General features: G+C 38.2%; 1 protein-coding gene across 4 annotated transcripts; it reads right to left on the minus strand.

Annotated features, from left to right (window-relative positions):
- Window positions 1-2176: 2176 nt before the first annotated feature.
- On the minus strand, window positions 2177-7435 carry LOC115755073 (UBP1-associated protein 2C-like). Of its 4 annotated transcripts, none has more exons than XM_048274157.1 (2): window positions 5918-7435; window positions 2177-2523 (listed from the first exon to the last, which is right to left on the minus strand). In XM_048274157.1, exon 1 carries the CDS (start codon window positions 7299-7301, stop codon window positions 5919-5921), a length of 1383 nt encoding a protein of 460 aa, XP_048130114.1. In that variant the 5' UTR covers window positions 7302-7435; the 3' UTR covers window positions 2177-2523; window position 5918. The 4 variants fall into 4 exon arrangements, with proteins under 4 accessions (XP_048130114.1, XP_030550206.2, XP_048130113.1 ...); XM_030694346.2 differs by lacking the exon at window positions 2177-2523 and adding an exon at window positions 4605-4941 and having other exon boundaries at window positions 5943-7435; XM_048274156.1 differs by lacking the exon at window positions 2177-2523 and adding an exon at window positions 4605-4827.
- Between the last annotated feature and the right edge of the window lie 5941 nt (window positions 7436-13376).

Here is a 13376-nt window from a genome sequence, read left to right on the forward strand (position 1 = left end):
CAATTCAAGTGAGAATTGGTTTCTCGACCCTTTATCTTAAAATTAGTCGGTTTTCTGTAGGATCTGATCCATTGTCTCATTGAACGAAGGTCTCTAACTAGAAAAATAAATGCTTGAGTTTTCATCTATGTAAATATCATCATTTACATATAGAAAAACACGTTTTCCAACAAGCTTTACAAGAAGCTCTAGGTCCCGCATTCAAAACTCGTTATTAGTTTCATCAAAATTGTTAACGTTGTGATAAGTTAGATGTTCATTATTAGAACTTGAATTTTCATCAACAACCTTGCCGTAGTATAAACAACAACAACCTCCTAATGTTAAGAATCTTGAAGAAATCAATGACAACTTTTGGATTTGTGGGCATATTTAGGACAAAAGTGAACATTTGAGATTTTTTTTTAGGCAAAAATTATTTTTGGGCATAATTGGGATTGAATCTAGAGATGATATTTTTTAGGGAATTAGCCCACTCTCCTCAAAGTTCATGGACAGTATTGTATAATCTTTCCAAAAATAAATTTCAATATATTGGCAAATAAGATAGATCATTTCTCATTATGCTTAGCAATGTTATAATATAAAAGAATATGTCTCCATACTCTGCTTACTAATTTTCTTCAAAGTTAAGCTTTAGGAGGTAAATTTTAAATCCCGCTAATAACATATTAATGGTATTTGCAAAGATAAAAACCGTATTGACAAACAAAGATTTAAAGTATGTTAATATAATTGACGAGCATTAAATTAGAATTTACGTGTAGGGGATGACACTGACATGCAATTTTCTTGCCTCTGCATCTTGTCTCCACCTACTTGTTGTGGAAATGATTTTCTTTCCCATTGAGGACCAGGGTTCGTTTTTTTTTAAGGAAAACTATTTATGGACACACCCTTACTCTTCCCATGAAAATATTTTTTCATCTATTTCTTGTAAAAATGATTCTCTTTACCATTGCTGTAAAAAGTGAAAGAAACTATTTGATAAACACATCCACTTCCATATAACTAAATGACATATTATAAGCAACAGGACAAACACAAATCAAGGGAAAAAACCAAAAAAAACTAAAAAAATATTTAAAAAAAAAAAATAAAAAAAAAAAATTTTTTAAAAAAAAAAAAAAAAAAAAAATAAAAATAAAATAAAAAAAAAAAAAAAAAAAAAAAAAAAAAAAAAAAAAAAAAAAAAAAAATTTAAAAAAAAAAAAAAAAAAAAAAAAAAAAAATAAAAAAATTAAAAATTTAAAAAAAAAAAAAAAAATAAAAAAAAATTAAAAATTTTTAATATTTTTAAAAAAAAAAAAAAAAAATAAAAAAAAAATAAAAAAAAAAAAATTTTTAATTTTTTTTTAAAAAAAAAAAAAAAAAAAAAAAAAAAATAAAAAAAAAAAAAAAATTTTTTTTTTTTAAAAAAAAAAAAAAAAAATAAAAAAAAAATTTTTTTATTTTAAATCAAATGAAGAAGAAAGATGCCTCAATAGCAAAAGTAAAAAGACAAAAATTAATTGCTCTTTATGTAATTTAAAGGATTAATTAGAAAAATGATGAGTATTGAAGTTTGTGTAATTCAAATTTTTTGTAGTTGAGTTATTTTTTTTCCTTTTTATTCGAGGGTTAATAGCGCGAAAAACCTCAAATTGGCATACTTGTGAGAAATTTACTTTAAATTATTTTTTTACCCACCAAAAATCCCAAATTGTTGCACTTATGCCAAATTTACCAATGATCAATTTTCATTAATTTAAATTTATAACACGAAAAATCCCAAACTAATACATAAATAGAAAGTAAAAACCGCAAATTATTACACCCATCAAAACTAACAGTTGGAAAATTTATTAAAAATCATGTGTACCCATTTGAAGTTTTTTCTAATAAAAAAATAATTCGAGCTAAATTTATTATAAATGTACCAATTTAAAGTTTTTCATGGTATTAATCATTTACTCAATTATGTTTCCCTTTCTTTTTATTAGTTTCAATTGACAATATTCATCCAACTTATCTCCTCAAGAAAAAAGGAAATGAAAATACTTTTAGCTCATAAGAATCATGTCCATTGCTCATACTAGCGCAATATATAACAGAAACCTAGCGACTATACCAAGCCGAAAATGCATGGGTAAAGGCGTAACGAATGTAAGTTTATAAACATGTGCTACCACCAAAATTCGGAAGAGTAATATATTGAAAAAATTTCGATCTCAAATTTCAGTAGATCAAATTTACTTTCCAAATTTTTTTTGAGCAAACAAAAATCGATGATTTGTGTAGCATCGCATGAGAAACATCCTGCCCTGACGAGTGCTACAAATACAAAATCTGCAAACTTAGCAAGCTCATGTCCTAATTTTCAGTAGTCATCTGTCTCACAGAGTTCATAAGAATTGACACTTTTCAACAATTGCATCGCCTGAAATTCATCCAACTCTAACACAATACAACGTCACAGCTGGTGGCGGAGACCCATCTCTTGGAACTTCCCTGGCCTCTGCCCTTACTCACAAGGCGTCCCGTCTCATGCCCCATGAACAAGGACGAGGAAAAAATGGAACAAAACAGGAGAGGCAAAAGCGTTAAAAAGATTAAGATGACTTGCTAAGCCCACTTCCAATTTCTCCAATTCCACTTTAAACTCAGCCACATCAATTTACAACACCATAATTACTTTCGAAAGAACAGCAATTATGTTAAAGCTTCATACGACAGTCAATACCATCTATCGGTCACATACCCATGGAGAATGGAACTGAATTACCAATATTCAAACAACAATTGGCATAACAAATCATCACCATGTCAAATTGTCAATTGTTCTGAACTAGATCGTCATGTATGCTGATTTGGAATGCCTTAGGCTGAAAATTTCTTGGAAGGAAGGACTTGATTACAAGTTTCAAAGAGCTTTAGGGTCGTCTCACTTATGGTGGTAAACCGCAATCATCATATATAGTTAAATACTACCTCTGCAATAACAATGCATATGGTGATAAAGCAATGTGGGCAAATTATGAGAGAAGTTTCCAGGCACTCCAGGAGCACACCATTCCCTCCACCCAAGTTAACCACCATGCATCAACCCAAAAGAAAATTAGGAAGTCCCTAACCTTGTATACGCATATTTCTTGAAATGCAAGTTTTTGGTCCAAAAATGTATAAAAATTTCTCCCCATGATGCCCATCCAACTTTCACAAATCAACCACCACATCTAGTGAAAAATTCAGCCAAATACCATCTATCCTACAAACAATTTTTCCTTGTCTTCCGAAATGATCAACACCTTCGATGTGTGATAAGGATCCTTTGACATTTGAGTGAGATATTTATCATCTTTTTGTCAAACAAAATAAGTTCATATTAAGTGACATCAAAGACACAAAAGCATCTTAAAGACCACGATGTAAATGTCCAAGCACTTTCTACGAGATGATCATACCATAAGAAATACTCGTCAGACAATGGTTTTAAGACAATGGTTTTAGAGTGTGCATCCTAAAGCTTATTTCACTCTCCGCAGCTTCCTAACTATCACATTTTCAGCACCTTTCAAAAACCAAGTAAAGAAGCAGATGCCAATAAGTCAAGCGGGAGAGATAAAGAGCACAACTTCAGCTTAGTCCCCCAGTGTATTAGATATTGCACCCGCAAAAATTAAAGACTTAAACACTGAGGACAACAAGCTTGTACCCAGAGAATGTTACACTTGCAGCAACAGTGCACAAGATTAAACCGATATGACTGGCTAAACTAGCAACCTGAAGCATCATACATAACATAAAAATAACCTCATGAAAAAATTGAGGAACGGATTTTGGCTTCTAGGAAAAATTGTATTCCAGAACCACGCCATCACCAGTATACAAGTTTGACATCCCAAACACAATCGACTACTCACTTTAGGACAAGCAGAGGAGAAATAAAGAGCAACAGGATTGCCCACACCAAAATCAGAGACTAGAGAATATAGCCTTCAGCCATCATGACAGGCATCTACACTTGACACAGAAACAAGTTTCTTTGAAACAAAAAACATGCATAGCAGGCTAGCAGCATAACAACACAGACTTGCAGAATGACTTCCAAAAGCAACATCATTTAACAAAAGAAATGTTAACTATATGTCTCAAGGTTCCCAACCAAAAGAAAGGCACTAATCATGATGATGCCTGAAAAAGACTTGCAGAAGCAAATGTCTCCCCAGCAGGACAAAGTGAAAAGGTTAAGCAGGGTTTTCAGGGATTGTAGAAAGTCATGTCCTTCAAGTTGAGTACAGAACAAAGAACTTAATAGTTTGTATTCCAAATATTGTGTTCAAGAAGCCACTATCTGAACCCTTCCAAATCCCAAAACTCCTAAAACCAAATCGTATATATGCGAAAGCAAGGAAGAGACAAGGCCAGAAACAAAAACAAGAAAAAACCAGCCATCACTACCCATAAAAAGCCAGGATTCTCTAATATAGCTAAGTCAAAGATGAAAATAGAACTTTTGGGATTCTTTCTTACCCCTTCAAACTCGAATCATCCATGAAAAGACATCATCAAAGTAAGCAACCCGAAGAACATCCATGCAACCATCACCAATTATAAAAAAAAAATCCATAATCCATATGGGATATATAATGGTGAAGGAAACAATCATAAAAATGGCGTACAAGAAACCTCTCACTAAACATCAACATTTCTGCTAGTAAACACCCACATTCAAGAAAAGTGCTCGGATATTACAGAAGCTTCCAAATTATCAAATCTAATCTGAAGATGCTTTAGCTAGCGGTAGTCAGATCCACATCATTAAGGAGAAGAAGAGTCAACAAGAGGCCGCAAAAGCACAGCTAATGCATTCATCAAACCAGAGAAATATTGTTTGCATTCAGTCAATCACCAGAATGACAATAGCATCTGCGCCAACAAGCTGTCATAACCTGAATAAAATATCGATCACAACTCAATACATCATTTCACAACCATGAAGTATAAACTTCAAGCTAAAATACATAAGAACGATGCAATTAAATACAAATTCCATGATTTCAGAAGAATAACTAAGGATGCTTTTATTGACCAGTCAAGTCCATTTCACAGTGATTTCAGGTGATACTTCAATACTTCAATATGACAACTCATGGCAATACCATATTGAAAGACAACATATGTTTGCTTAAAGACTACAGTGAACCAGGCCTTCAGAGATGCTTATGCAAAAAAAATATCAAATCCCTAATCCACGCTTATTATTTAATCCATTTTATTTTATTGCCTCAGGGGTGCAAATGTATCCTGCATAGGGCTTACAGAGCAATCGGATGCTTTGGTACTAATACAAAGAATTCTACTTAGTCTATGCATGCAGAAAGAAATCTGCGGGATGTGCACATATCACACAAAAAGGATGAAACTTAAAAGACCACAAGCATAGAAGCCTCCAACATGCATGAACATACATGCAAACACATTGCACCCACATAGCCAACTGCATACATGCAAGAGTGAAATATATAAGGAGGCCTACATTGAAAAAGCAACAATTGAATCTGAAAAGTGACAACAGACATCATCATGCTAATTGGACAGCCATCTTAAGCCAACCCACATGCGTAACTAAAAAGCAATGTAAAATGGAAAAACAAAAGATAAACAAGACTCAAAAATAGCACTCCAGGTCCACTACTAAATTCAAAGCTGTGTCGTGCCACGATCAAAGAAAGGGACAGCAGCCAAGAATATGAAATGATGATGCCACAGAAACAAAAGCATTAACGCATTCAACAGCAAACAGCTAAACAAAACTTTCCTCTACGGACAGACACAAAATAACTAGCAAGGTAACAGCTGCAATTAAAGTACGTGATGTGACAAAGAAAGTGTGCAAATCAAGAAAGACATGGATTAAATGCAAATATGACATTACCTCAGTAATAAGGAGGCACATTTGGAGGCACATTTGGATACATTCCTCCTTGGGGAACCCTTGGCACAGGAGAGGTCCCTGTTGGCTGCTGAGTCTGACTTGGATAAGCAGATGATGATGACAACCCATAGTTCCCCCCTTCTGGATACCCACCTGAAGGCCGATACAGAGATGATCCAGTGGCAGCACCTCCAAAACCTGAAGCCACGCCGGCCAGTCCACCAGCAGCACCGCCCAAACCACCACCAACGCCACCAAAACCCCCAGCAGAACCAAGTCCGCCCAGAGCATTACCCATCCCTCCATAGCCTGCAGACCCATGCCCACCATAACCACTATATGGACCACCTAGTCCAGCACCAAAACCACCGACACCGCCCAGGGATGGAGCCTGATTGCTCATAGAAGTCGCACTGGGGCCGCCCATTGAAGCTGAATTCATCAGACCCACCGATGGTTGACCCGAAAACCCACCGTAACCTCCAACTGAATTCGGACCATACTGCCCCGGAACAGACCCCTGAAAGGAAGGTACGCCACCCATTCCCATTCCATCAACTGGGCGATCCCCATGCCCACCAGATGCACCATGACCTCCCATAGGTCCCGCGCCAGGTTTCTTCTTCCCATCGATCGCCAACTTACAGTTTAACTGTCTCCCGTCAATTGTCTTCACCGGATCCACCAACGCAGCCTGCGCTCCTTCCATCGTCTTATAGACAAACAGAGCGAAACCCCTTGACTTCCCAGTCAGCTTATCAAACCCCAGTGGGCCCTCCTCAATCTCACCATACACAGAAAAATGAGACAAAAGCTTATCCGAGGGCATATCAATTGGCACATTACCTACATAAATCTTCCTGTTGGAAACATCCACGGGATTCACATTCGACCCGGCATTACCAGCGGCAGCGAGCTGGGTAACTGCGACCCGGCCATCAATCTTCTTGCTCGGCTCCCTCAAAGCACGGAGCGCGCCGTCCACATGCTTAAACGTGACGAAACCATAACCCTTGCTCTTATTCGTGGCCTTGTCGAGGACCACAACGGCCTCCTCGATCTCCCCGTACACAGAGAAGAGCGAGCGGAGCCCCTCGGTGGTGGTCTCCCATCCGAGGCCGCGGACGAATAGCTTCCGCTGCGTGGCGTCGCCGTCCGCCAGGGCGCGGGCCGCATAGAGCACATCGGGGTGGTTGATGATGGCGTCCTGAAGGACGTCGAGGAGCTGCTCTCTGGTGAAGGGCTCGAACATCTTGCGAGCCTCGACAGGAGCGAGCGCGGGGATGGTGTCCGATTGCTCCGTCGGCGGCGCGAACCCGTTGTTCTCTTCGAGCTTGCGCTTCTTAGAGAGGTCCACCGCGAAAGGGACGGTGAAAGACTCCATGGATTTTGCGTCGGATGAAGAAGAGGAAGTTGGAAGACTAGAGATTTTTTGCTGTTAAACCCTAACGCGAAGGCGAAGAAGCGCAGAAGAAGGACGAAGGAGTACAGATTCGAGGACGGCCGTTCACGCAACGGCCCGGACGCGGTCGTCCTTATGTAGAGACGCTCTTCGAGTTGGGCCGGGCTCGCGCTGGTCTTATATAAAGGCTTTCAAATTGGGCCGGGCTCGTCTTATATCGTTACCCGAAACTGGATCCAACGGATCAAAACGCATCCCCATAACCATTGATTTTTTCGGAGACCCACATGTAAAGCCTAGGTCTGATTGATTGGACGAGATTTCAATTAGATTTTCGCGCCACGATTCGCTAATAGAGGAATTGAATTAGATGGTGTTGCTGGTGCGTTGATTCAATTGTTAAGAGCAACTTAGGGATGAGGGAGAATTGGGTGAATAAAGCAATGGATTAAAATTACAATGTGAATGATTATGTTTGATTGTGGTAGAGGAGTTCGAGGAAAGCATAGTTGATTCGTTTACTTGGATCCGAAGAACGTGAGAATAAAAAGAGGCATACTTGAAAAAAAGTTATGTATTAGGAAAAGAAAGTTTGTTTACACCATTTTTGTTTGACTATAATCGATAAGTAACAGACCTAGTGGATGGTAGGAGAATCAACATAAATTGTCGATCAAAATAACAATGACAATTTGAAAAGAATCAACAACAAATGATAATTATCCGGGGATGATGTCATCGACATCAACGTGTAACTGTAGTTTCTTTTGTGGGTAAATTTTATTATAACTTCTTTTAATCGGAAATATGATTAGGAATTTATTTGTTTTGGAGATTGGATTACAAAGTTATTTTTTTTACATTCAATAACCGTTTGCAACCGTCGCTGATTGTAGGCTTTAAATAGCCGCATAGTAGTCCTTGTAAAAAAACTCCAATCAATCACATAATACCTTTTTTGCAAATTTATCTTTATATTTACTTTTCTGCAATTCAAATGGCTGGGCGCGATTTTATAAGGTCTCCGTACCTTTGAATTTCTTGTCATTTACTTTTCGGTCAAAAATCAACAAATGATTATTCGCAACTTTTATTGATTCATTCCTCGATCCATATATATTCGAAAGGCATTTCGTGGTCGATTCAATTCCGGCAAAACGCACCTCGAATAGGTGTAACTTGATTTTAGCATATGATAGAAGGATAGGGCCGTCATTTCATGAGTTAAGACATAGATTTATTTCATTTGGTGGACTGCTTACATGTAGATTGGGTTATCTTTTTTGCATAACAAAGCAGTAAAGAATGAAACTAGAATGGAGATGACAATTTCACTGGACGATTGTACTTTGATCTAAGTGTTTAGTTTATATCATGAGATAACGATCGTACCATGTTTTTGCCGTTTCACACGATTCGGAAGAGATAGGCCTATTTTTTTTTTTCACCAAGATAGGCCTAAGGGTTTTTTTTTTTTTTTTTTTTGTGAATGATGGTTATCTCTATTAGGGCTTGTTCGGTAATAACTATGTTTTTGGAAACAATGTCCTAGCAAAAATGATTTTTTCTGATTCTTTTCCCATAAATGGGAAGTTACTTTTTTTTTTTTGCTTTCTATTTATGTTCCAAATTTGTTCTCGGGAACAATTTTTATTCTTGAAAACAAAAAAATTGACCGACGTTTCCAAATGGATTTTTATTCTTTTTTTGTTCCCGAAAATAACAAAAAGGAATTAGATAATGTGGAGTATTACTGAACAGGCCCTTAGCCTCCCAACTTTGAATCTTGATCTTTCATCAATTGGCACAAGCTTCTCGAAAAACAAAATTTACCCGGTAAAATTTATAAAAAGTACTAAACTTATTGCATTTTTACTTATTCAGTCCTAAACCCTTTAATTTTGTTAATTGGGTTCTACAACTTTTCAACTTTTATCAATTGAGTTTATCCGATCAATTTTGACCGGAAATCATCGACAACAACACCGGACGGCTTGTCCTATTTGGCATGGCCGACGCCGACATTAATAATTTTTAATAACATTTTAAATTTTTTGAATTTTTTTTTATTGTTTTTTTTCTTAGTTTTTCTTTCCTCACCGACCACTGGGCGATACCATTGTAGCCACAAGCAATGAATCATGAATAGATTTAAGAATTTTTGAACAATTTTCATAAATTTACCCCAAGCAACTTGTCAAGACCAGCAGTACAAATTTAATCCTCCAAAATTACAAGAGATTCACCTGCCTGAGCGATAATCCATGTATTATATGCGCACACTTTTAATTGTTAGATTACGTGGGATTCATGCGTCTAAACTAGCTTTATGCATGTGAACTCGCTTTTCCGAGTCTTAAATCGCTTATTAGGGTGTTAATATACTTATTTGCTGAGTACAAACATTACTTATTGGTTGAATTTTAATAAGTTGCATTTGAAGGATATTTGATGAGATAAGTAAGTGAACTTTTTATTGAGATGCGTGTAAGTGTTGATTTAACATTGATTGTGTCACACCCCGAAACTAACAAAAGTAAGGGTGACATGGCCGTCCTTCCACACGGAGGATGCAATCTCAAAAAAATCAAAAAAAAATCAATCAAAATATATATAACCAACTATATATACATGACAAAATAACAGGTTTTGGTTACAACATCAAAGTTTCTATCATTCATCAAAAAGAATATGTACAACAAGATTTCAACAAACCCAACAAGCTATCAACAACTAAAAGCACAACTCCCTTAAACCATACACAAAATCCTACAACTAAAAGTCCTCGCAATGCTCTCGCCTTACTTGCCACTAACCAAGGAACCGGAAATGCACGTAAGATGAGAGGAATGAGCAACCATAGCCCAATGAGTAATATATATCTCTTATAAGCAAATAGAACCTCCACCGTACATATAAAGACTCAAGAAATAGTTTATTTATGCTAAAATTAAGGTATAACAAACTTAAAAAAATATTACCAAAACAAGTATCAATAGCATAGTTCAATACCCATCTCATCAAATTACATTTGAGAGGTCCGTTTCATACTCAATACTTAACTCAAGACTCTAGAGCTGGCTCTCATGAGACTCGTCTCACCGCATAGCATTTAGCCCTTGACCCAAACATTCAACAATACAAGGCCCCAAATGTGGCTCCCACAAACTCGCATCATCATGTAGCACTTAGCTCTTAACTACAAGGCTCTAGAAGTAACTCCTACAAGACATGCGTCACCGTGTAACACTTAGTCCTTAATCGGTCCGAATCACAATTAATTTTACAGACCAAACATGTAATCTTTACATAACACACTCATCTGCGATCAATACTCTTCATAAACTTTATATCACGTCTACATGCCATATTTTCTCCTATTAGTAATGGAAAATTATAAGATGCACATAAACCTATTCCATAAGCCAACATTGCTCTGACATAATTAAAGCATAACAACAAAATTTATCAAAAATAAAAACGGCAGAAGGACACTTGAAGTGCTAATATTTATGTACGGCACTCACTTTAGTGCCAATATTTTTTTTAGATCACTTAAGTACCAATTTTTTTGGAAAACGATTATTTGAGCGCCAACTCCGGTGAACATCGCCGGAAATCATACGTGGCATCCACGTGTTCGCCGGAAGATACTAGTCAACAAAAGAAAAAGCCAAAATTTTTGTAAAAAATTCCACGTAATATTAAAAAAATAAGCTAAATAAGTTAAAAAATAGAAATAGAAATCGGACCTTGGAGTGGCAAGAGCTTACGCAGTCCTCATGGCCGCTACCCCACCACCACCAACAACGGCCGGCAAGGGCGGGGGATGGGCCGGCGGGGGTCTCCGAGCCCCAGACGGTGGCCTACAACGCCCGCCGGTGGCTTTTGCTAGGCGAGGTTGGCCTCCCCCGGCCGCGGTGAGGAGGGTGTCGTCCGGCCCCGTCAAGGCTCGACCTCTCCCGGATTTGTGAGGTCGAGCCCCCGCCCACCGCCGGCGGCCGTCACCGGTCACTGGGCGCAACCCCGCCCGCCCATCCCCCGCACTCGCCGGCCGTTGTCGGTGGTGATGGGGTGGTGTTAGCGAGGGTTGTGCCCTTACCATTGCAACATCTCATTTTTTTTCTTAATTTTTAGCTTATTTTTTAGTTATTTAGCTTTTTGCAAACTTTGTTCAATATTATGTGGAAATTATTTTTAATTTTTGGCTTTTGTCTGCCATGTGTATTGCCTTTTTTTAAAAAAAATCCACGTAATATTAAAAAACTAATAAAAATACCACGTATGTTGTTTCGTTGGAATTGACACTTAAGTGGTCTTTTTTGGCTGAAATTGACATTTAAGTGATCGTTTTTTCTCCGATTTGGCACTTAAGTGATAAAAAAAAAATATTGACACCAAAATGAGTACTATACATAAATAGTGGCACTCCGGGTGACCTACTGCCAAATAAAAACATAAGCTTCCATAGAGTAGAGAAATTTATCAGAGGGGGAGGGAGTACATGGACGGCGAGGGTGAGGGATTGAGATGGAGAGATGAGCCGTGATTTGGCACCGGCTGTTGAGAAGAGCTCTCTGTTAGGTGGTGGGTCAATTTGGAAAGAAGACGTGAGACAGGGGAGGGAGAGTAAAGCTAAGGCTTCTCTGATCGCGAGTTGGGAGGGACGGAGACGGAGATGGAGATGGAGATGGAGAAGGATAGATGAGCAGCAATTTGGCGATGGTCGAGGAGGAGGTGGAGGTGATGGTGTGTTTCGTCGAACTAAAGAGAGTAGAGCTCGGCTGCTAGTATAGAGAGAGAGAGAGAGAGAGAGAGAGAGAGAGAGAGAAGTGAAGAGAGAGGAAAGAGAGCGCATCCGCGTGAGTAGAGAGAGGCACGAGAGTCAGAGGGACGGAGATGAATAAGGGGATATGAGCGGCGATTTGGCGACGGCGGAGGCGGAGGCGGAGGCGGAGGCGGATGCGGCGTGTGTTTCGTCAGACTAGAGAGCAGAGTTTGGTCGTGAACAGAGAGTGACAGAAAGAGCAGAGCCATTGCTTGAGTAGAGAGAGAGAGAGAGAGTGAAGAGATAGGAAAGAGAGCGCGTCCGCGTGAGTAAGGAGAGGCGCAACACGAGTTTCAAATTTTATCTGACAAATAGGCCAGCAGATGCCACGGGTTGCAAAATGAATCGTGATCCGGACCACGCCTATAAGCAATATTTTCTTTTGCTAGTAATGAAAACCTATAAGATGCATAGAGACCTAGGGTGGGTTTAGTTTGGTTTTGCAAATGAGCTTTGGAGGAATGCAAATACTTTTCGTCTAAGGGATTTTGGAGAAATGTAAATAGCATTTGGTAAAAAAATACCTTGAAAAGCAACTTTGCCCTAACTAATGTTTGGCAAGAAAAATTTGTAAATGAGCTTTTTTTATAATATTATTTTTAAATAAAATATAATAAAAAAACGAAAATCAAACCTATGGCAAAGACCGATTATCGCTAGCAAGCCAAATTTGGCGTAGGCAACCGAGGCAGCTAAGGGTTGAACGACCTTCAACAATGGTCACCTGTACCGCGCGACCCCAGGAGGTCCTCGCTATCAACCTAGGGTTTTTTCTTTTCTTTTTAATTTTATTTTTAATAAAAAAAATAAAGGATAAAATCGGAATTTGAAAAAAAAAAAGAGTGAAGATAGTTGCCAAATGTTGAAAGTTCAAAGTTGGTCACTATCAACATCAAACTTTTGGCATTTCCAATGCCAACTTTCATCCCAAAGCCCCTTGAGAATTGTTGCCAAACGTCCCGCATTTGTCCTAAGGGGCTTTGGGGCTCTAATGGATTTTGGAAAAGCTGAACCAAATCCACCACTAATCTACAAGCCAACATTGCTCGACATGATTAAAGCATAATAATAAAAATTACCGAAAACAAAAACCTAAGCTTTCATGGACTAGAGAAATTTACCGGAGGGGGAGGGAGTACATGAATAGCGAAGGCGAGGGATGGAGAAGGAGAGATGATCCTTGATTTGGTGCTGGTCGTTCAATGTTCGTCGGAGAAGAGCTCTCTTTG

The sequence above is a fragment of the Rhodamnia argentea genome, chromosome 2 (assembly GCF_020921035.1).
Source record: "Rhodamnia argentea isolate NSW1041297 chromosome 2, ASM2092103v1, whole genome shotgun sequence".
NCBI lineage: Eukaryota > Viridiplantae > Streptophyta > Magnoliopsida > Myrtales > Myrtaceae > Rhodamnia > Rhodamnia argentea.

Coding starts and splice junctions, on each gene's coding strand:
- LOC115755073 (XM_030694346.2), bottom strand. CDS start 7,301: ATGGAGTCTTTCACCGTCCCTTTCGCGGTGGACCTCTCTAAGAAGCGC. Junction 4,942..5,942: donor GAATGTATCCAAATGTGCCT/CCAAATGTGCCT, acceptor TTGTGATCGATA/TTTTATTCAGGTTATGACAG.